The 20,756-nt window shown below is 42.7% G+C and overlaps 1 protein-coding gene and 1 pseudogene across 1 annotated transcript in view; one reads left to right on the top strand and one right to left on the bottom strand.

The window, feature by feature from the left end:
• LOC120916904 (ovochymase-2-like) overlaps positions 1 to 20,756 on the top strand; it is a 147,169-nt gene that overhangs the window by 17,171 nt on the left and 109,242 nt on the right. The window contains exons 2-4 of the mRNA XM_040327850.1: positions 11,144 to 11,262; positions 13,763 to 13,856; positions 18,756 to 18,896. Coding sequence (XP_040183784.1) covers positions 11,144 to 11,262; positions 13,763 to 13,856; positions 18,756 to 18,896 — 354 coding nt within the window. The remainder of the gene's footprint in view (positions 1 to 11,143; positions 11,263 to 13,762; positions 13,857 to 18,755; positions 18,897 to 20,756) is intronic.
• Positions 15,758 to 15,934, bottom strand: LOC120925146 (annotated as a pseudogene).

The following is a 20,756-nucleotide window of genomic DNA, read 5'->3' as shown; positions in this document are numbered from 1 at the left end:
GAATTATGACCTAAAACGGACCAAAAGATGCACTGGACCCCTGTGCAAATTCGCACCAGAGCCGCAGCGGAGATAAGTGAACCGGCTTCATAGAGTGTGGGTCAAAATCTCCTGCTATTGCGAATTTGATGACGGGAACCAACATCCAACTTGCAATAGTGTGAACCCAGCCTCAGAAGAAATTGTAAGTGTAGCACTACCCCCGGAGGAGCTGCTGGTTGTTTTGGGTGGCACATTTACCTTGTGGCTCTTCCGAATTCCTAGGGGTGAATGGTGCATATAGCAATAGTAAAGGAATGTGGGCAACAAGTGTCTTTTCTGTGCTCTTTATTACCCAGCCAGGTAAAAACAATGAACTGGTGATGAAAGGATAGAGTTTGGAAGAAGAAGGAGAACAGCAGATTCAGGCATAGAATTTGGAAAAGCTTCCCACATGTAACACTTTTCTGCGCCACTCCTATGTGAGTGGGTTTAGTGTACCCGGACAGGCCTCTCTCACTGACCTGGCAGCCGGAGTATCACTCGAACATTTGTAGGATAAAGTCTCTGCCACAGACCCTCCTGAATGAACTTGGACTTGAGGAAAAGTCTCTGCCACAGACCCTCCTTGAAATGAACGTCAGGGAGACACCTCTGCCACAGGCCCTCTCTGATTGCAGTAACGGAGGCAATCCTCCTTAAGTGAATTACGCCTGGATCTCCTTCTTCACGTTGCCCAGGTACCGACTGACAGGTGATCAATCCTTCAGTGTCTGGCTACCTTGATCCTGGTGGTTTGTCGAAATCCTATTGGACCACCAGCCTCTCATTGGCGCTCCTCAGACGGACTCCCCACCGTACAGCTATAACGCTTGGGATCCTCAAATGTGGGAACCCAGTTGATCACTGGGTCCCCGTCGCTGCTCAAACGTTTCTGGACCTAAAGGTGGGTGCCACACTGGACGAAGAAGACCCAGAACCAATGGCGTCTGCCCCATAAATACCCTCCCCCAGCATGCACAGCGAGGCTCAACCCTCCTGGTTGGCTGCTGGGGAAGAGCACCCAAACTCCCCTGCTGCCACCTACTGCACTGGGGTGGGAAGAACACCCCAGTACAACAGAATGAGCCCACAGCACAGCCAAGCTGAGACAGAGACCCTGTTTTGAACATAAGAATTTGGATCAGAGTCTAACTACACTCTGATCTCCCTCTAAATTTAAAAAGCACCGGTATTTTAAGTAACCAGGCGCTACATAAGGGCCTTGTGAGCCCTATTATGCTAGTTCAAGGTAAAAAAAAAAGTGCTGATGTAGGAATAGTAATTTCTGATAATAGAAATGAACAACATTTCTTACTCAAACCTCCTTTGTATGTAGTAGTTCATGGCACCAGTTGTTATTGTGAGAAATGTAATACCCAAGGATTATGTGAGTTTCAACTGTATATAGTGTTTCCCATCCTGCAAGAAAACTGCAGTTTTCAGCATTTCCCTGTAAACACTCATTTTACTAAACCTAGTGTATAACTTTCAAATTCTCTATTAATCTCCTGTATCTAAAAGTATCATAAGTATTATGTTTTACTGGTTTTGTGAAGAGCAGGTATGTGCTCCTTTCTGCTAATGTGAGCCTGTTATTTTGCCCAGAATAGGCAAAGTATTAGTCAAGTTAATCTAATAGAGGTGGTCTCAGGAAATGATGTGTCCTGTTATTTTTACAGTAGCAGTGACAGCTCACTGTCAGGCTGTCAGACCCTTACAGGGGGGCGCAAACAAATGGAAAAATACTGTAAAAAAGAACATCAATTGTAGCCTCACTGTGCTCATCAAATGCAGCCACTGTGCCTCATCATATGCAGCCTCTTGTGCCCATCAAATGCAGCCACTGTGCCCCATCATATGCAGCCTCTTGTGCCCATCAAATGCAGCCACTGTGCCCCATCATATGCAGCCTCTTGTGCCCATCATATGCAGCCACTGTGCCCCATCAAATGCAGCCACTGTGACCCCAGCCCGCCTGCTGTCTGCCCGACACTTACCCCATCTTGGTGGCAGATCAGGCAGCAGGTGATGGCAGTAAGCTGTGTGGGATGAGCAGCGGGTCCTCCATGCTTTCCTGCGTCTCTTCTTCCATCCTGCTAGGCATCCAATAGGATCGCCTCTGCCTTCAGCCAATCAGGTGATGGGTATTAGACCGGCGCTTCCTGATTGGCGGAGGGGCGGTTCAGTGTTAGAAAAGCAAATATTCATTTGCTTTTCTAACACACCTGGGTGGGCTCTGAACGCAATGCTCTGTGCTCTGAGTCCACCTTTTTTTAAGCCTATTAGAGCCTATGGCTCTTATCAAGTGCTCCAAAAAAACACCCCCACCGCTGAAATTCAGGTGCCCGGCATCCAAAAAGGGGCCGGATTCATGAACAGGGGGTGGCAGTCATGGATAGATTCATGCAATGCATAAATCTATTCATTAGTCATATAAGGGGTGGTGTGACAGAGGGGGTGGCAACCCGTGCACCCTTAATGGACGCACCACTACTGCTCGAATGTGTGGCCTTAATGGTCAATGGGAAGGTGCTAGAGGCAGGAGTGGTGGGCCAGCATTTAAAACTGGTAGTAAATGTAATTTTTTTTATTATTTGAGTGTATTAGAATTTAACTCTCCCAAGGTGCTTAAGAGCACATTTTGGAGGTATGAGCAGGCACCACTAAGTACAGTGGAACCTTGGTTAACGAGTAACGCGGTTAAGAAGCGTTTTGAAGGACGTGCAACTTTAAAAAAAAATCCTGACTCGGTTTGCAAGTGTTGTCTCACAAAACCAGCAGGATTCAAGCCAATGGGGTGTGCAGTACCGCATTTGGCCAGAAGTGCAGGGGGGGTGGTGACACTCAGAGCAGTTCTGAGCCATTCGGAAATACTCGGAATCACGCGGAAATACTCGGAAACACATGGAAATACTCTAGTCCCGAGTGTTTCACCTTTCCAAGGGTTTCCGAGTTCAGCCGAGCTGCCCCCGAGTATTTCCGAGGCTCTCCAGCACCCCCCTCCACCTCTGGCCACATGTGGTATTGCATGCAATAGAATTCAATGCAGAACAAATTATCTTTGTTTCCATTGACTTCTATGTGGAAACTCGCTTTGATATGCAAGTGCTTTGGATTACAAGCATTCTGATGGAACGGATTATGCTCGTAATCCAAGGTTCCACTGTACATGAATTTTTGCACTTTAGCCAGTTAATAGAAAGTTTCCACTACTGACTTGTAACTAAAATGTTCCACTAACTGTGTACTTAAAAGGTTTTACGGTCTCTCTATGAGTATAAATGAAGAGAGTGGCATCTGCTGGTTACAAAAAGAAACTTCTAATAAAGATTTTAATCACAAATTACTCTACAATTCATTTGTGCAGAGGCAAAACTAAATATACCATGGCAATCATTGTAATAGAAGAAAATCTTTAGGCAACTATTATAAAACAAGAGATTCTTTATACAACGGATTCGTTAAAAAAAACAATGTACTATAAACACATTCTGTGAATAGGGATATTTTGCTTAAGTTACACTCTCGTACAATAGCAGGTGACATTGCAGTCATTCTAAAATAGTAGTCATAATCACAGGGCAGTCAGGGTATAACATGATCTCCTCTTTACCACTGACCCGAATACAATTTAGGAAGGTGAGAAAAATTAAGTGTAGATCATTGCCTTTGGGCACTTCTAAATGTGCTTCATTAAGAATGATGGATGAAAATTAAAGAGTTCATATGGTATTTGGTCATTGGGGAATAGAGATCAAATCTTTGCCAGGAAAGGTTGGGCCATTGCTTTTTAGTACAGGAGTATTCATCAAAATACATGTGATTTGTAATAATCATAATATTGAAAGTATTCACTAACAATAATATCATGGGCGTAGCATAAGTGGTTGCAGGGGTCACAATCGCAACCCCACCTCTAGCTCCCTGCAACCTCCCTGTCATATTATCATATCTTCCACAAAGTCCAGTTCCAAACTGCCCAAGGGCCCCATAACCACGCTCCAGGGCTTCCACTTTGCCATCCACGGTCCACAACCCTCCGTTCTCATTGGCTGGGTACAAGCTGTGAGCCATTTCCTGAATGGAGAGGAGCACAGGGTGAGAACAGCTCAGGGGCCAGGTCAACTTCAGCATTGGGGCCCACAAGCTTCAAGCTACACCTCTGGATAATATTATATGGAACAATATACCCATTGCCTCCCAAGGCATATTAGGATTCACACAGGAGTGTAATGATTCTATAAATGCATTAGGCAATTATCTGTTTTATTGACAGCTTGGATATATTATTCTTTTAATACATTAAAAATTGACTGATGAACATTGATGGACACTTACTGACAGAGGCATGTGAGTATCACAAAACAACGGGGCCAGGTTGTTCTCTCTGCTGTTGGCTAGGTAAAGTGCCTACTATAAGTGCTGAAATGCCTGGAATTGGGTACATCTTTGGCCTGGTGGCTATGTTCTTCCTCAACACTTTCTCTTTACAGCAGCAACTCAGTACCTCTCTCTCTTACCCCGGGTTCCACCCTAAGCTGCGGTAGTAAGTAGTAAGTGGCAGGAACACAGAATCATAGAAGAGATCTAAGTGATCTATTAAGTCTTCCATTTTTTCCCCCTTTTTGCCAGTGGATAGACCTATATTTATGCCAAGCATGTTTACATTAAGTTTGTGCTGATTGCTTGACTATGGTAAGACAGATACAAACTGCTTATTACCTATAATACCATATACCCTACATCCCATCTTAAATAACCAGACGACACCCATTTTGGAGTAAATTGACCACACCGGCCATTTTATTAACATTTATTTACAAACAATACTCCCCCAGATACATCTTAACCATGTTGAGGATCATTGAAGGTACTCACCAAATTTTTCATCGTATCAGCGTGGCCACACAAGGTCCCCAGTCGCAACACACAGACTCGACCTTCCAACGCTGAGTGATACCCATCTCCCAATGCCAGTTAAACCTTGGTTAACTAGCATTAAACCAAGAACCCATACTATGATGGTTCCCCCACTTATGCCATATTGGTCTTAATTTCGAATGCCTCCAAAGATCCCCAAACGCTACCCCTTACCCCCAAACCGACATAAGTACATTACAACACAAAAAATAGGGCGGGAGGGTTGGACTGACCTCCGGACCCTGGCCCCTCCTACCCCCAGGAATAAACTTCCTAGGCCACCTCCTACCCTGGCCAGATACACTCCCTTAATTTTAACCCCTCTCACTGCCATTTTGTCCTGCTGCCTAGTAATGCCAGCCCTACGCCTAGCCTGCGTCTGAGGCCTCGTACACACGGCCGAGGAACTCGACGTGCCAAACACATCGAGTTCCTCGGCCAGTTCAGCACTGAAGCCGCCGAGGAGCTCGGTGGGGCGAGAGCTCCCATAGAACAACGAGGAAATAGAGAACATGTTCTCTATTTCCTCGCCGAGCTCCTCGTCGGCTTCCTCGGCCGAAAGTGTACACACGGCCGGGTTTCTCGGCAGAATTCAGCCAGAAACTCGGTCGGAAGCTGAATTCTGCCGAGGAAACTGGTCGTGTGTACGGGGCCTAACTCTGGGCTTCTCTTTATTCTCCCTGCTGGAAGTCTATTCCAAGCATTTACTACTCTGGAGGGACCAAATCCAGTGCAGTACTGGAGCATCTTCAGGTGAAATGTAAGACCGCCAGCTTTCCTAATGATCTCATCTGAAAGGCTGTGATGTCACATTCTACTAGGCAACAAGACAGACAGAAGCCTAATGTAAGGTAAGTATACTTTTCACTTTTCTGAAAAATGGCAAAAAGTCATATTTTACATTGTTGGATCTTAACAAGGTTCCAAGTAGAGCTTCAACATGCAACAAGAAGAAATGAGAGTGAGACAAAACATTTTTTGAGCATTCAATTTAATGAAAACAACGAATAAACTGAAACAGGCTGTTTTTCAGCTGATCAAAAGTTTAGGACCACACCTCCAAAAAAAAACGAAACCCCCCCAAAACAGAAATCCAACTTCCAAACATGAACTCAGTAATGAGTAGCTCTGCTGTTATTGTTGATTACTTCAAAAATTTGTTTCTGCATGCTTGATGCAAGCGTTTCCATGAGGTGAGTGGGAACATTTCTCCAAGTGGTGAAGACAGCCGCACGAAGGCCATCTACTGTCTGGAACTGTTGTCCATTTTTGTAAACTTCCCTTGCCATCCATCCCCAAAGGTTCTCAATTGGATTTGGATCAGGGGAACACGCAGGATGGGCCAAAAGAGTGATGTTATTCTCCTGGAAGAAGTTCCTTGTCCTGCGGGCATTGTGTACTGTAGCGTTGTCCTGTTGAAAAACCCAGTCGTTACCACACAGACGAGGGCCCTCAGTCATGAGGAATGCTCTCTGCAACATCTGGACATAGCCAGCGGCCGTTTGATGCCCCTGCACTTCCTGAAGCTCCATTGTTCCACTGAAGGAAAAAGCACCCCAGACCATTATAGCGCCCCCTCCACTGTGGCGCGTAGAAAACAGCTCAGGTGGGATCTGCTTGTCATGCCAGTAACGTTGGAAACCATCAGGACCATCAAGGTTACATTTTTTCTCATCAGAGAATAAAACTTTCTTCCACCTTTTGAATGTCCCATGTTTGGTGCTCTCTTGCAAAGTCCAAACGAGCAGTTCTGTGGTGTTCAAGGAGACGAGGTTTTTGAAGAGGTTTTTTGTTTTTAAAGCCCTTTAGTCTCAGATGCCGTCTGATGGTTATGGGGCTGCAGTCAGCACCAGTAAGGGCCTTAATTTGGGTCGAGGATCGTCCAGTGTCTTGATGAGAGACCCTGCTTATGCAGTTCAGCAACCCGACCACGTTCAAAAAGGGAGAGTTGTTTTGCCTTTGCCATCACATTGTGTGACTACCTGACAGAAAATGACAATGAATGCACATCTTTGCTCAGATTTGGCCTTTTAAAGGCATGTGGTCCTAAACTTTTGATCAGCTGAAAAACAGCCTGTTGCAGTTTATTCGTTGTTTTCATTAAATTGAATGCTCAAAAAATGTTTTGTCCCACTCTCATTTCTTCTTGTTGCATGTTGAAGCTCTACTTGGAACCTTGTTAAGATCCAACAATGTAAAATATGATTTTTTGCCATTTTTCAAGTGGTCTTAAACTTTTGATCAGGACTGTATTTTGGAGTTCAGGAATGACTGCTGTAGCTTCCAAAAAAGCAAGTAGATAGAGGTATATTAATATTTAACTGCACTTTACTTAGGTTTTCCAGAAAATTTCTCCGGCAACTCACTGATACAACATCTTTGGTTGACCTTTTTTGCTTCATGTTCAGAATAGCCAAGGTTGACAGATAAAGATTATCTGAATTTTGCTGACATTCTTTCACGGTGTCAAAAATAAGCTTTCTTATCTTGGGTAGACCTATGTATATCTCTACTTTGGACTTCTGTTCTCCATTTACATATTTTTATGATAAAAGAGTGGTATAAAATCATTCCATGTTTCTACACCCATATGGAAGCATACTTTGATCTATAGTTTGACATGTGACCAAACTATCACCACGTTATATGAGATATTTTTTGTCTTATTATGTGCATGCTAAGGGGTGTGTAATGTGGAATGTGGGTAAATACTTACCGGTACATGTATTTCTTACCTCTCAAGGAGTTCACAGTATTTCTCATGACAATGCCAGTGATGTCTCTGATCAGGGATCATCCATTTCAGGGTCATCATTTATTTCTTGCACTAAAGCCCCATACACACTCTCGGAATTTCCAATGAAAAAAGTCCAACTGACTTCATCCATCTGAAATTCCGACCGTGTATATGCCCCATGTGACTTTTTTTCAGAGGAATTCAATCAGAGTTTAGAGAACATGTTCTCTTTTGCTCCGATGGAATTCCGTCGGAATTACGATGTTAGTTTGGCCGGGCAAAAGCCAGATCGTGTGTACGGGGCATAAGAAGTATCTAGATGCCACACAGTCATGTAAATTCTGGTGAAATTGCAGAAACCTTAATATCTTATACACATGTCACTCATAGATCAGCTCTTTTGCTTCTCCTCATTGTGTGTGTTTTTTTTTTGTAAAGTTACAGTCAGAGTGACCAATGGGGTCTGAGAAATTGATTCTTACTGGCAGCAGCAGAGCGATAACACCATTGTCTTATTGAGAAATTCAACCTGGGTGATACTTTTAAAACCTGATTGTAGTCTCAAATTTAAGCGGAAGTAAACCCTGGTGGGCTTTTCTTCCTTTCTTCATCACTGCAAAGTAAAGGCATAATGTGTGGGTATGCATCACATACTAGCACATTATGTGACACTTACCTGCAAACGAAGCCTGCGTCGTCCCCGCTGTAGGCTGCAGGGGCCGCGTACTCTGGCTCTGTGGCTGGCTGGAGCCGCATCACGTCACTCCCGTGCATGCGCGTGGGAGCTTTTGGTCACGGCACACTCACCAGAAGAAATGGCACAGGTGGCCATTTGTTTTGAGCACATGCAACAATGACATCATTGGCGCAGTAAACAGTAAATATCTCCTGAACGGTGCGCTTATTGTATGTATTCTGCTACATGTTTTTTGTAAAATAATTTTTAGTAATGGCGACGGTGACACCAAGTGACACTTTTTGGGAACCAGCTACAATACAATTTGGAGGATTAGAAGGGCCCTGCTTGTGAAAGCTTACAATCTAAAAGGGAAGGGCAAGTGGTACTAAAGGTAATAACTGTGAGGGATGAGCTTGTGGAGAAGGTAGAAGTACCGTTTTATAGGTGGAGGCAGGATAGGCCTCTCTGAAGAGATGTGTCTTTAGAGATTGCCAAAGATGGACAAAGTATGAAATTGTCAGACAGATTGGGGTAGGGAGTTCCAGAGAATGGCAGAGACTCTATATAAGGTCTGGAGGCAAGCATGGGAACAAGTGATGAGAGAGCTAGCAAGCAAGAGGTCTTGGGAGGAATGGTTTTGGTGATATTTCAAGTTGAGGTTGGTGATGGCTTTGTATGATGTTGTTAGTATTTAAAATTGTATACATTTGACTATCAGAAGCAGGGCTGGTGCAAGGATTTTTGACATTCTAGGCGAAACCTCATAATGCCGTCCCCCCTGGCTCCACCCTGACACTCCCCCCGGCTCCACCCCCTTTTCCCTGCTCATGCATACACCACCTTTTTAATAAGCGCCCATCACATGCAGCCTACCAGAGCCCATACAATACAGTCTCACCAGCGCCCATCAAATGCAGCCTCACCAGCGCCCATACAATGCAGCCTCACCAGCTCCCATACAATGCAGCCTCACTAGTACCCATCAAATGAAACATCACCAGTGCCCATCAAATGTAGCCTCACCAGTGCCCATGAAATGCAGCCTCATCAGTGCTAGTCAAATGCAGCCTCACCAGGGCCCCATCAAATGCAACCTCACCAGCACCCATCAAATGTAGCCTCACCAGCGCCCATCAAATGTAGCCTCACCAGCGCCCATCAAATGAAGCCTCACCAGAGCTCAATTAAATGTAGCCTCACCAGGGCCCCATCAAATGTAGCCTCACCAGGGCCCATCAAATGTAGCCTCACTAGGGCCCCATCAAATGTAGCCTCACCAGCGCCCCATCAAATTCGGCCTTACCAGCGCCCATCAAATGTAGCCTCACCATGGCTCCATCAAATGCAACCTCACCAGTGCCCATCAAATGCAGCTTCACCAGGGCCCCATCAAATGCAACCTCACCAGCGCCCATCAAATGTAGCCTCACCAGGGCCCCATCAAATGCAACCTCACCAGCCCCTATAAAATGTAGCCTCACCAGGGCCCCATCAAATGTAGCCTCACCAGGGCCCCATCAAATGCAACCTCACCAGCGCCCATCAAATGTAGCCTCATCAGGGCCCCATCAAATGCAACCTCACCAGCGCCTATAAAATGTAGCCTCACCAGGGCCCCATCAAATGTAGCCTCACCAGGGCCCCATCAAATGTGGCCTCACCAGGGCCCATCAAATTTAGCCTCACCAGCGCCCATCAAATGCAGCCTCACCAGGGCCCCATCAAATGCAACCTCACCAGGGCCCCATCAAATGCAACCTTACCAGGGCCCCATCAAATGCATCCTCACCAGCGCCCATCAAATGTAGCCTCACCAGGGCCCCATCAAATGCAACCTCACCAGCGCCTATAAAATGTAGCCTCACCAGGGCCCCATCAAATGTAGCCTCACCAGGGCCCCATCAAATGTGGCCTCACCAGGGCCCATCAAATGTAGCCTCACCAGGGCCCCATCAAATGCAACCTCACCAGCGCTCCATCAAATGTAGTCTCACCAGCGCTCCATCAAATGTAGTCTCACCAGCGCTCCATCAAATGTAGTCTGACCAGTGCTCCATCAAATGTAGCCTCACCTGCACTCCATCAAATGTAGCCTCATCAGGGCCCCATCAAATGTAGCCTCACCAGGGCCCCATCAAATGAAGCCTCACCAGGGCCCCATCAAATGTAGCCTCACCTGCGCTCCATCAAATGTAGCCTCACCAGGGCCCCATCAAATGTAGCCTTACCAGGGTCCCATCAAATGTAGCCTCACCAGGGCCCCATCAAATGTGGCCTCACCAGTGCCCATCAAATGTAGCCTCACAAGCACCCATCAAATGCAGCCTCACCAGCGCCCATGAAATTAATGTTTGCTTGCATCCATTCGTTCGGGAGTTGGAACACAGACACGTTTCACTACATTTTACCACTGCAAAATCTGTTTGGTGGGTATGGCATAAAATTACAGCTCTTGGTAACAACACAGTGGCACTTGAACTATTAAGTGCTTCAGGTAGTTTTTGAGTAACCCAATTTTTCCACCTTAACCTCTTACTTGATTATTTCACCCTAAGTCATCAGATCACCAGTATTTAGAGGAGCAGTACTGACATGAGGAAGCAATGCCTTGCTACTAGGATGGTCACCCACACACAAAGACATTCAAAAATTGATAAAAGATTTGCTGCAGGGACTAGTCCTTTGCCTTCTATTTGCCTTTATGGGCCAATGTTCCACAGTTCGGCTCTTCCTCAAACAAACATAAATAGATTTTTATTGTATTTCTGTTTTTATGTGTCATACAGACTGCAGTTCCATATATCATCTCTCTGGATCTTCGGGAAGCTTTTCCAGTTTAAATTACCCTTCAAGCTATGAGAACAATAAAATATGTGCGTGGGAAATAACAGTTCCTGATGGCAAAGTAAGTGCTTACAGATTTATAATAGAAGAAGAATAACCTGAAATGAATATAGAATGTATCATTACTGAAGTAATATATCTATTTTTGGAGACCTATTGTTTGGGGCCAAGAATAGGGGATTTCAAACAAACAACCATGAAAAGGTTTACAATGTAAGAAGTTTATGAAATCGTTATTGTCTTAAATAATGGTTCTGTGGTTTAGGGGGGGGGGGGGCAATTAGAATTAGGCTGGAACTCTGATACTTATGGCAAACCAGACCACAATATGTACATTAACAAATTTACCCTAACGCAATGGAGCAACCAATATTTTTTAATGAGACTAATAGATTTTTTTAAAAATGAATTTTTTTTATTAAATGTAAATCCTTCACATCAAATATAAGACTGAGCAGCCCAAAGAATCTCCTATTACTTAAACATATACTAAAACATTCAATACCTCTTGACAAAAGCTAAAGTTCACAGTTTGTCAGTCTTCATCTAGTGGCTATTCATCCCCAAATATGTAAACAATTTAAAGGCAAATTAAATTTCTTGACAATTAATAGGAAATTCTTTATAATCAAACTCATGCAAGCGCTGGTTTGTCAGGTTCTTTCCCTGCCCTACATGCATGTTTCAGCAGGGCATTTGTATTCAGCCCCATGACAAACCTTAACATTTTTTTAGGTATAAATATTCTGGGAATTTTGCTAGTCACCACTAAATTATCACTTAAAGCGGAGTTCCACCCTAAAAACAAACTTTTTATTAACAATTTAAAAAAAAAAATGTTTTACTCACTTGTATATGGCTGTTACTAGGCAAATTTCGTAATCTACCTAGTTCCTAGTCCGCGGTGGTTCAACTTCCTGTCCTAAGACCCCAGTGCCTCCTGGGAAATGATGACACTCATTTCCCAGGAGTCTCTGGGCATTAATGTGCCTAAATCCCAGCATGCACCTCTCTAGGGAAATCCAGGAAGACACAGGAACTGGGCTTCTCATGACAACAGCTAACATGGAAACGGCCACAAGATCGCTGACCAGATATCAGGTAAGTGTTTACACTGTTTTATGTACCAATCATGTTTTTTTTTGATAATTGTAAAAATATATTGAATGTAATATAATGTGGATTGCAAAAAAAAAAAAAACTATGCCCCCGAATCCCGCTTTAAATAAGGCAACCCTACTATGTATTCTTTAATACCAACGTAAATAAAGTATTGTGCTACACATCATGTATCATAAATGCCCTTGGCTACCAAAGTCCAGGCCTGCTGATCTAACAGTTATGGGCCAATATACAGTATCTGTTCAGTTGATCTTTGTACAGTTGTTATCATTGATAATAGACAGATCTGGCTTGCTCTAAACATCCTGATAAATCCTGTCTTCATAGTGTACCTGAAATTGTATCTAATAAATGTTGATGCTAAAGGGGGATTTTATGTTTAAAGTAAACCCTGTCAAAGCTCCACCGAAGCTCCACTGAAGCCTCATCAAAGCAAAAGCAGGTGTAAACAAACAGGACTGTAAGCTAACCATTTTATTTATTGACATGAGCTTTGACTGGTGTTCAGAGAGCTTTAAAAAAGCGTGTCCGAAGCTATGTTTTGAAGCAAGTGTAAACTGCACCAGATGTGGCGTGTCCGTATTAACTTGAATGGGTCACATTCATTGATGGTATTGAATGTCAAATGCTACAAAAGATATCATTTGTGATGAACCCGTTAATGAAAGCATCACAGCTATGGCATGTGTACAACTCCGTCCAGCTGCCTTTGCAGCTTAAAGTGGAGTTTCCATCCCAAAAATTTGTTTTCATTATTGTGCTCATTAGACCTAAAAAAGTAAAAAAAAAAAAAAAAGAATTGTTTTTTTTACTCATCTGGAAATGCCTGTTGCTATGCGGTCCCACAAAATCTGCCTTTGAAAGCACCTAGGATTCTGACATCATCTCCCTCTAATGCTCCTGGGAAATGTGTGTCATCATTTCCCAGGATGCAGTGCGCTGTCCAATTATCACTCCCCATCCAAGACTTCCAGGAAGTAAGTGCCTGTAGGCTTCACAATGCCCACAAGCAAAATGACAACAGTGTAGATATAGTTTTATAAACTATCTTTTTTGAATATCTATGCGGATCGGTGGCGGATTGTAAAATAGTAAGTGACCGGATTTATATTATAAAAACGCAGGATGTAAGGACATACATTTAAAAAATGCTAATTGTGGTTGGAACTCCGCTTTAAGAGGGAATTGGAGGGGGCAGTAAAACCATTACTTACCATGGTTACCTATTATTGCTGCCTCACAGCCACATGTTTAATCTAGGCCTGAAAACTAGGTTATATGGCTGTTGCTGCTTTTCCTTGTTTTTATGAATGGAAGGTTTACCAACAAAGATGATTACAGTTTTTTCTCACTTTGAAGATCTCCTCTTAGTTTATTATACTATATATGCATGTGTATAAAATAGCGATTACTTGACTTCTACAAATTGTTTTTTTCAGCTAGTCCACTTGTGGTTCACAGAGTTCCAGGTAGAGAGCAGCACACTTTGTAGTTCAGATCACATCACTGTTGAAGATAATGTGGGCGTTCTGGGTATGTATAAAATGATACAAAGACAGAATTAAAGAATAATAATATGCCCATGAGCTTTTCGAGGTGGCATACTTATGTTGATTAGCTGTGTTGCAATGACCTTACATATTTTACAGAGGTAAACTTTTTGCTCTATATAAGTATTTTTATGGCGGGTCTTTCAAATATCAAAAGAATACAAAAATAAGATAAAAACCTAAATTACAGCTAAAGGTTCCTTTATGATAGATTAAACAAGTACCAAATCCAGTTACTATGTGCTCTAAGTCAAATCCTCCGTTTAATAGTGTCTCACATAGTCCCCCTCCCAGACACTGCAGCTCACAGTAGGGGGGTTTCAACAAAAGAGGTAGTGCTGTTAATTCAGAATGCAGTGGGCAGGACTAGGTGTGGCCAGGTGCTGATTGACAAGCTTCAGGCTTGTTAATCAGCAGCCATATTGATACTGGCCACACCCCCTGCAACATCTTTTCTCCCACTGTAGTGTAGGCAGAGAGTGGCAACTGTGCTCTAAATTCAGGACCAGTGCAGCATCTTTGCCACACCATCACAAAAAGGTGCATTAGGGATCACTGGCAAGATCAACAGGTATTTGAGCAGGGCCTTCCTCATCCACATATAGATATAAAATTTAATGTAAAACGTTGCAAAAACTGTTGGCACTTTATAAATCCTGTATAATTTTAGTAATAAAATGTGTGGAACTTTCCAGGGGGACTAATAGTTAACATGAGTGCAGATGCACTTATGTTCAAGTGTAGCAGCACATGTTTTTAATGTGAGACCACAGTTCTAGTTTATTATTTTAAATGAATTGATACTGAAGGTATGTTATATGGGTTTTGGGTTACTTTGGGTTAATTTGTTGACCACTTTTATTTTTGGTACTTGTTTCAGGGGGAGCAATAATGAGGAATGGTTTGCATAGTTACTCGTTTTTGGGAATCAGAGGAGGATAAGAGTTTTTTTTTTTAAACGCCCATGGTGTGTGAAACACACCCAAAAACTCCATCCGGTGCAAAAAAGAATTGCACACACATAAAGAGTGAAACACAAAAACGTGCAACGGGTGTTACACTTGTCCTCCACAAGGAAGGACCTAACCCTGATCCCCCGGGCGTTAGGCTCCAGACGGGGACTGAGGTACTTCACTTGGTCCATCTGGCCGAAACCAGACGGACCCTATTCTTTGAAGGGTCTGCCGAAAGAGACCCACCCAAGTACTAGGTGGGGCTACCCCGAAGGGAGAGCAGGCAAACTAAGTCAGAAGGCCATGTCCACCCACTCCCAAGACGTTCAGGGCAGGCCTGAGGACCTACACCCTACCAATCACACAGTGACAAAACGTGTAACAAACCAACAAAAAAAGACATAAAAGTGATGCACACTGGGGTAATATAAAGAAAGTGGGGGAGAAGGAAGATGAGGAAGAGGGAAAAGTGACCATCGTGCAATACGATGGCCGGCCCTCTGGCCAGGAATCAAAAATTCCTCTGGTCCCAGTTAAAAGACTCGGCCCTAGAGGCAGGTGCGAAAAAAGTGTGTTCTGGTGACGTGACCATGGTGCCAATACTCTAAGTGCCCCTCAACACTTGTGCAAGTACGGAACCCCTGGACTGCCACTCCAAGGGCACAATCACCACAGGCTTTTCTCTCAACCCTGACCAACAGCCCAGACCATGCAACACCCATCCCAGTCAGGAAGGTAGGAGCTCTGAGAGATTGGGGAGAGCCTGTCAGCTGGCTACTCCCACTACTCCCATCACTCCCTCCTGATCACATTCGGGAAATACTAACCGCTCCCCCGGTGGGAAGGAGGAGCCAGTGTTCTCTCCCGAAAAACTGTCCGGGGCAGGCACCACAAAATCTAGGCCAGGGACCCGACCCTTCAGCTTCGACCGCATGATTCTCCGTCCACATCAGAAGGCTTTCGCCTCCACACCAGCAGGTTTTGCATCTGCCACCGCCATCCCTTTCCACCCCGCCGTGTACTGGGGACGGTTAGCATAGCGCCACCTCCTGGCAACTGATAAGAACAGATACTACACTTGATCTTAGCCAAAAGGCCGAGAAGCGAGGATAAGAGTAGGGAACAACAATTTATCTAGTAATTTGTTTTTTTGGAGACTAGAGTGAGCTCAGATAAGTGAACAATATCTTACATAGTTATAAATTCTTGGAGACAAAAATTAGTCCAAACTATTGAACAAACTAGTGAACAACCTTGGTATCTAAGAGCAAAACTTCTCTCTCTCTCAATAAACAATTGCTTTTCTAATTCTTATGCTGCTAGCATTAGTAAATAGATAGGATATTAGCAATATATCAGTAATAGACATTTCTTTAGTTACTTTCTGGTTTCCAGGCCTAGGTAAATGATGTCATACATCCCAGGAGTCTTCAGGAGGGAGTTTCTCATTTAAGCCCTCTTTCCTGCCTGCATGCCTGAGCTAAGGGCATCTGTATTCCAGGGAGTAAATGCTACAATCATCAGCCCTTACTCAAGATGACCACAGCCAGAAATGCTAGGGGGGTGTTTTTTCAAAGTGATTTCTCAGCAAAATATATGCTATATTACCAATAGTATTGGGACGCCTGCCTTCAAAGACACACATGAAATTTAATGGCATCCCACTCTTAGTCCATAAAGTATGCAGGATTTAATATTTCTTAAATTATTGAAGCTCTGATGTTGGAGACACACATATAGCAATTTTCCGGTAATTTCCACCAATTTCATGATCAAGATTACCTGCCACCAAGTTCAGATATTTTTGCAGCCAAAATCTAATTGAAAGCAGTTAAAATGGCCTTAAAATGTGCATGACAAACACTAATAGGGACACTGCAATCCAGCTAGAGGGCTTTCCACTGAGTGATTATCTAGAAAATTATCCATCAAAGCTTTAGAAAGGAGAGTTGTCTGCATTTCTTAATGCAATAAAGTATTATTTTTAATTGTAAATCACTGGGAATCTGTCTGCAATACAGAAGAGTGTTTCTGTACAAATTGTAATAAATTAACTCAGACTTACCAATAAAAGTGTGAAATACAGTACAATACTGAGAAGCTCATTTGCCGCTATGCCATTCACTTCAGTTTCATAAGGCAATCTGGGTGCCAAAGCTTAAGGAGTCCACTCTATTTAAAGTGGATGTAAACTCGAAAATTTGTATTTATTTTTTTGATGTCACAATGTACAGTATAAGATTTCCTATCATCTGTGCCCAGTCTTGCCACACAGAGTTAATCCAGCTCTGAGCAATACTCTTTTATTGTTCAGTGAAATAAAACGGACTTACAGAGAAAAACCTCAGGGCCAGATTCACAGACGAGATATGCCGGAGTATCTACTGATACTCCGGCGTATTTTCAAATTTGCCGTGTCGTATCTTAATTTGTGATTCACAAACAAGATACGACGGCTTTTGGCTAAGATCCGACAGGCTTACGGCTTCGTACGCCTTCGGATATTAGGCTGCAATACTTTGGCCGCCGCTGGGTGGAGTTTGCGTCGTTTTCCTGCGTCGGGTATGCAAATGAGCATTTACGGCGATCCACAAAGGTTTTTGCGTTTGTTACGTCGTCGCTAGTAATTTTTTCCCGTCGCAAAGTTATGGCTGCTTTAACATTGCTTAAATTTAGACAAGCCATGTTAAAGTATGGCCGTCGTTTCCTCGTCGAATTTCAATTTTTTTTATTTTTTGCGTAAGACGTCCAGGAATACGAAAGTACGTTACGCACATCGCCGTTCAAGAAAATGACATCACTTTGCACAAAGCACGGCGGGAATTTCAAAACGGAGCATGCGCAGTATGTCCGGCACGGGAGCGCGCCTAATTTAAATGGTACACGCCCCATTTGAATTTGGCGGGCTTGCGCCGGACGCCTTTACGTTACACCGCCGTAATTTTACAGGCAAGTGCTTTGTGAATCAGGCACTTACGCTGAAAACTTGCGGCGGTGTAACGTAAACGGGATACGTTACGCCACGGCGCAGGTACGTGAATCTGGCCCTTAGTCCGTTCCGCCCCCTTGCTGTGAGTGACAGGTTATTTACATATTTCATGCACTAGCCTGGAGACAGGCATTCATTTTTTAATTCCCAACCCCACTTTTCTGAAGTCATGTGGTTACTTTTCTGGATTTTGACTGGACGTTAGTGATCACAGCAGAATTTAGTGTAAGGGATACATAGGACAAAATGCATGTTGACAAGGGGAGTGTAGAGGAGGGCGGGGAGTCTACTGACATCACAACTCCACCACAGAGCTCCAGACAACAGATCCACCCACAGAATCTGCAGTTTTTCAGTTCTTATAACAGACAGAGGGGAGACATTTGACAGGTAAGGATACATGCAGGAGGCATGTATATCCTTATAGATCAGCACTATGGCAGTAGTCTAGAAAGGATGAGAGTGGGTTTACATCCACTTTAATGTTGAAACTGTAGAAACATCAATATAATTTCATCCAGGTGGTTTATTAGCAAGCAGATCAATAACAGCTCACGCTGCAATCCTTTCCACCTTCAACCACAACCCCAATGTGTTTCACCATTAACAGAGCTTAATCATGCTTAATCAGGGCTTAAGCCGTGTTAAGGGTGAAACATGTTGAATAAATTATCTGGATGAAAAGTCATTGATGTGCCGCCTGATTTCTACAGTTTTGGTGTGAAATATTGTACTTACTGTATGGATATAGGATAAAAGTAAACGCCAGCAAAGTGTGTATTTATGTGACTTTCAGGTTGTCTGCCTTTGTCTCTTTTAGCCCCTTTCCTAGCCAAGGGCTATTGTGGGTAACTACTGAAATATATGTTGATGAAAGACATTAATTTTTTTTCTTCATTTATATCATTTGTAATTCAATGTTTTATTTATTTGTACACAGGCACATACTGTGGGCACTTAACTCCTGGTCCTATAGTTTCAGTTGGAAACAAGCTTTTTGTAAAATTTACTACTAATGATAAAACATCAGACAAGGGATTTCGGGCAAGTTATGAGGCTGTGGATCCAAACAAGGTGTCAGGTGAGTACAAGTATAAACACTTAAAGCAACACAGATTTAAAACAATCCAAACCCAGCTACAAAAAAAAAAAAAAGCGCAGTCCCACAACATAGTCAAATTAATATCAAGTGTGCAAAAAGAACTTGTGAACAAAAAATGTATAAGATTTGGATCCAAAGCAGTTCCTGGTCACAGGTTGCTTAGCCTGTCCACCTCTTATTTATTTAGTCCAGGGAAGGGAAATTTGAGGGGTGAGAAAGCCTTAAAACATTACTCTCCCGAAATGTTCACCTAAAGCATTGAAATGTTTAGTTCACATCCAATCTAAATCATTACGCTTTGGGGTTTGAATATTTACCCAGTGCTGACTAACGCTCCTCTAGATCCTTCTGTCGTCCAGTTTCTAATAACAATCCAAAAAACATGCTGGTGGCTTCAAGCCCAACTCTAATATTTTGTCTTACCCAACTGTAGAAGGGATTGATTTGAAGAATACATTTTTTTTTGTACTACTCCAGTGCTATACACATGTGCAAAACTATTAGTATAAATAGCCAATGAAACTCAGCTGTTAACATATTTTCAGGTCTCAGAAGACAGATTTCTCTTTGCCTACATCTATTTAAAAAAATAGCCACAAAGGAGAGGCATGAATATATTTTAACGTTGTGCGAAACGTTGAATTATTTTTTTCTGCCAGCATAAGTAAACTTTAATTTAGTAAATCCCCAAAAAAAAAACAATGACATAGATAAAACACAAGTGTGCTAGTAAACTGGCACTATATTTTATGGGATAATAAGGAAAAGCCTGGAAAAATTCAAATCCTCTAGGGAGGGAATAGAGGTATACTGCATCCCTACAGAATAAAGACAAATAGTTAACCTATTTGAGCCCATAGATCCATCTTTGTTCTTAAGATTTTGAAAATCCTGTAAGCAAAGATGCCCAAGAATAATTATTACAACTCTACTATAATTTATTAGTTCTTTTATTTTTGGATTGTGGGGAAAAAATGTTCTTGCTGAACAAATGTATTATACAGATGAAGTACACACTAGTAAGAGCAGTAGGCAAGTTGTATTATGCATTGTATTCTGCCCTGCTATATTATTAAATGTGTTGTAACTATGGATAAAGCAACCCTATTGCAAGGTTAAAATGTCAAAATGATTGATCTGCAAAAGAACAGTGTTTATACTCACCTTCCCAGCTGCCTATTTCTCTGATCTACTTTCTCTTGCAGGGCAATTAGCTCTCTTATTGATACGAGGTTGTGTTCTTGACCTCTCAAAGAGCTGGCAGATGAGAAGTTGATATGTAGTCAATGTTAAATGTTTCCATTTGAAAAGACAATCATTGAGAGCCACTTTCCAAGGTTTTAACAGGTTTACAGTACAGAAACACTCTAGTAAATGAAGTTGATTCCACCCAAAAATTGGTCCTACGGGTACAGTACATGGACCTATTGGTGTGCAGGGTAATAATTCTTGGCACAATGTTTTAGGTGCTAAACCAACATGGAATCCTACAGTTTCCCATAATGTCCATAATTAGGTTTTCCACCACTAAAGTACACCGTTCATTTTTCCTACACCCTAAAGACTTATCCTAGCCTTTAACCCTATAAAAAAAACCTTCCTCCCTAATATTTCATACTTCATTCTTAATGTAGCTATTGGACATAAAGTAAACCTATGCTTTGTCTACACATTGCAACAAAAAAAAAAGTTCTCCTAAAAGCGACCCTTGTCAGTTGTGCATACCCACCCTACCTTTCTCTCCCTCACCACTCTCATCACTCTGTTCAGCCATCTGGAGAGGAAAATCTTGTAAAAGTTTAAAGTCTTGACTGAACATGAGAAGGAATGAGCCATGGT

The sequence above is a fragment of the Rana temporaria genome, chromosome 1 (genome assembly GCF_905171775.1).
Source record: "Rana temporaria chromosome 1, aRanTem1.1, whole genome shotgun sequence".
Taxonomy (NCBI): domain Eukaryota; kingdom Metazoa; phylum Chordata; class Amphibia; order Anura; family Ranidae; genus Rana; species Rana temporaria.
This window is presented reverse-complemented; position numbering and strand designations above follow the sequence as displayed.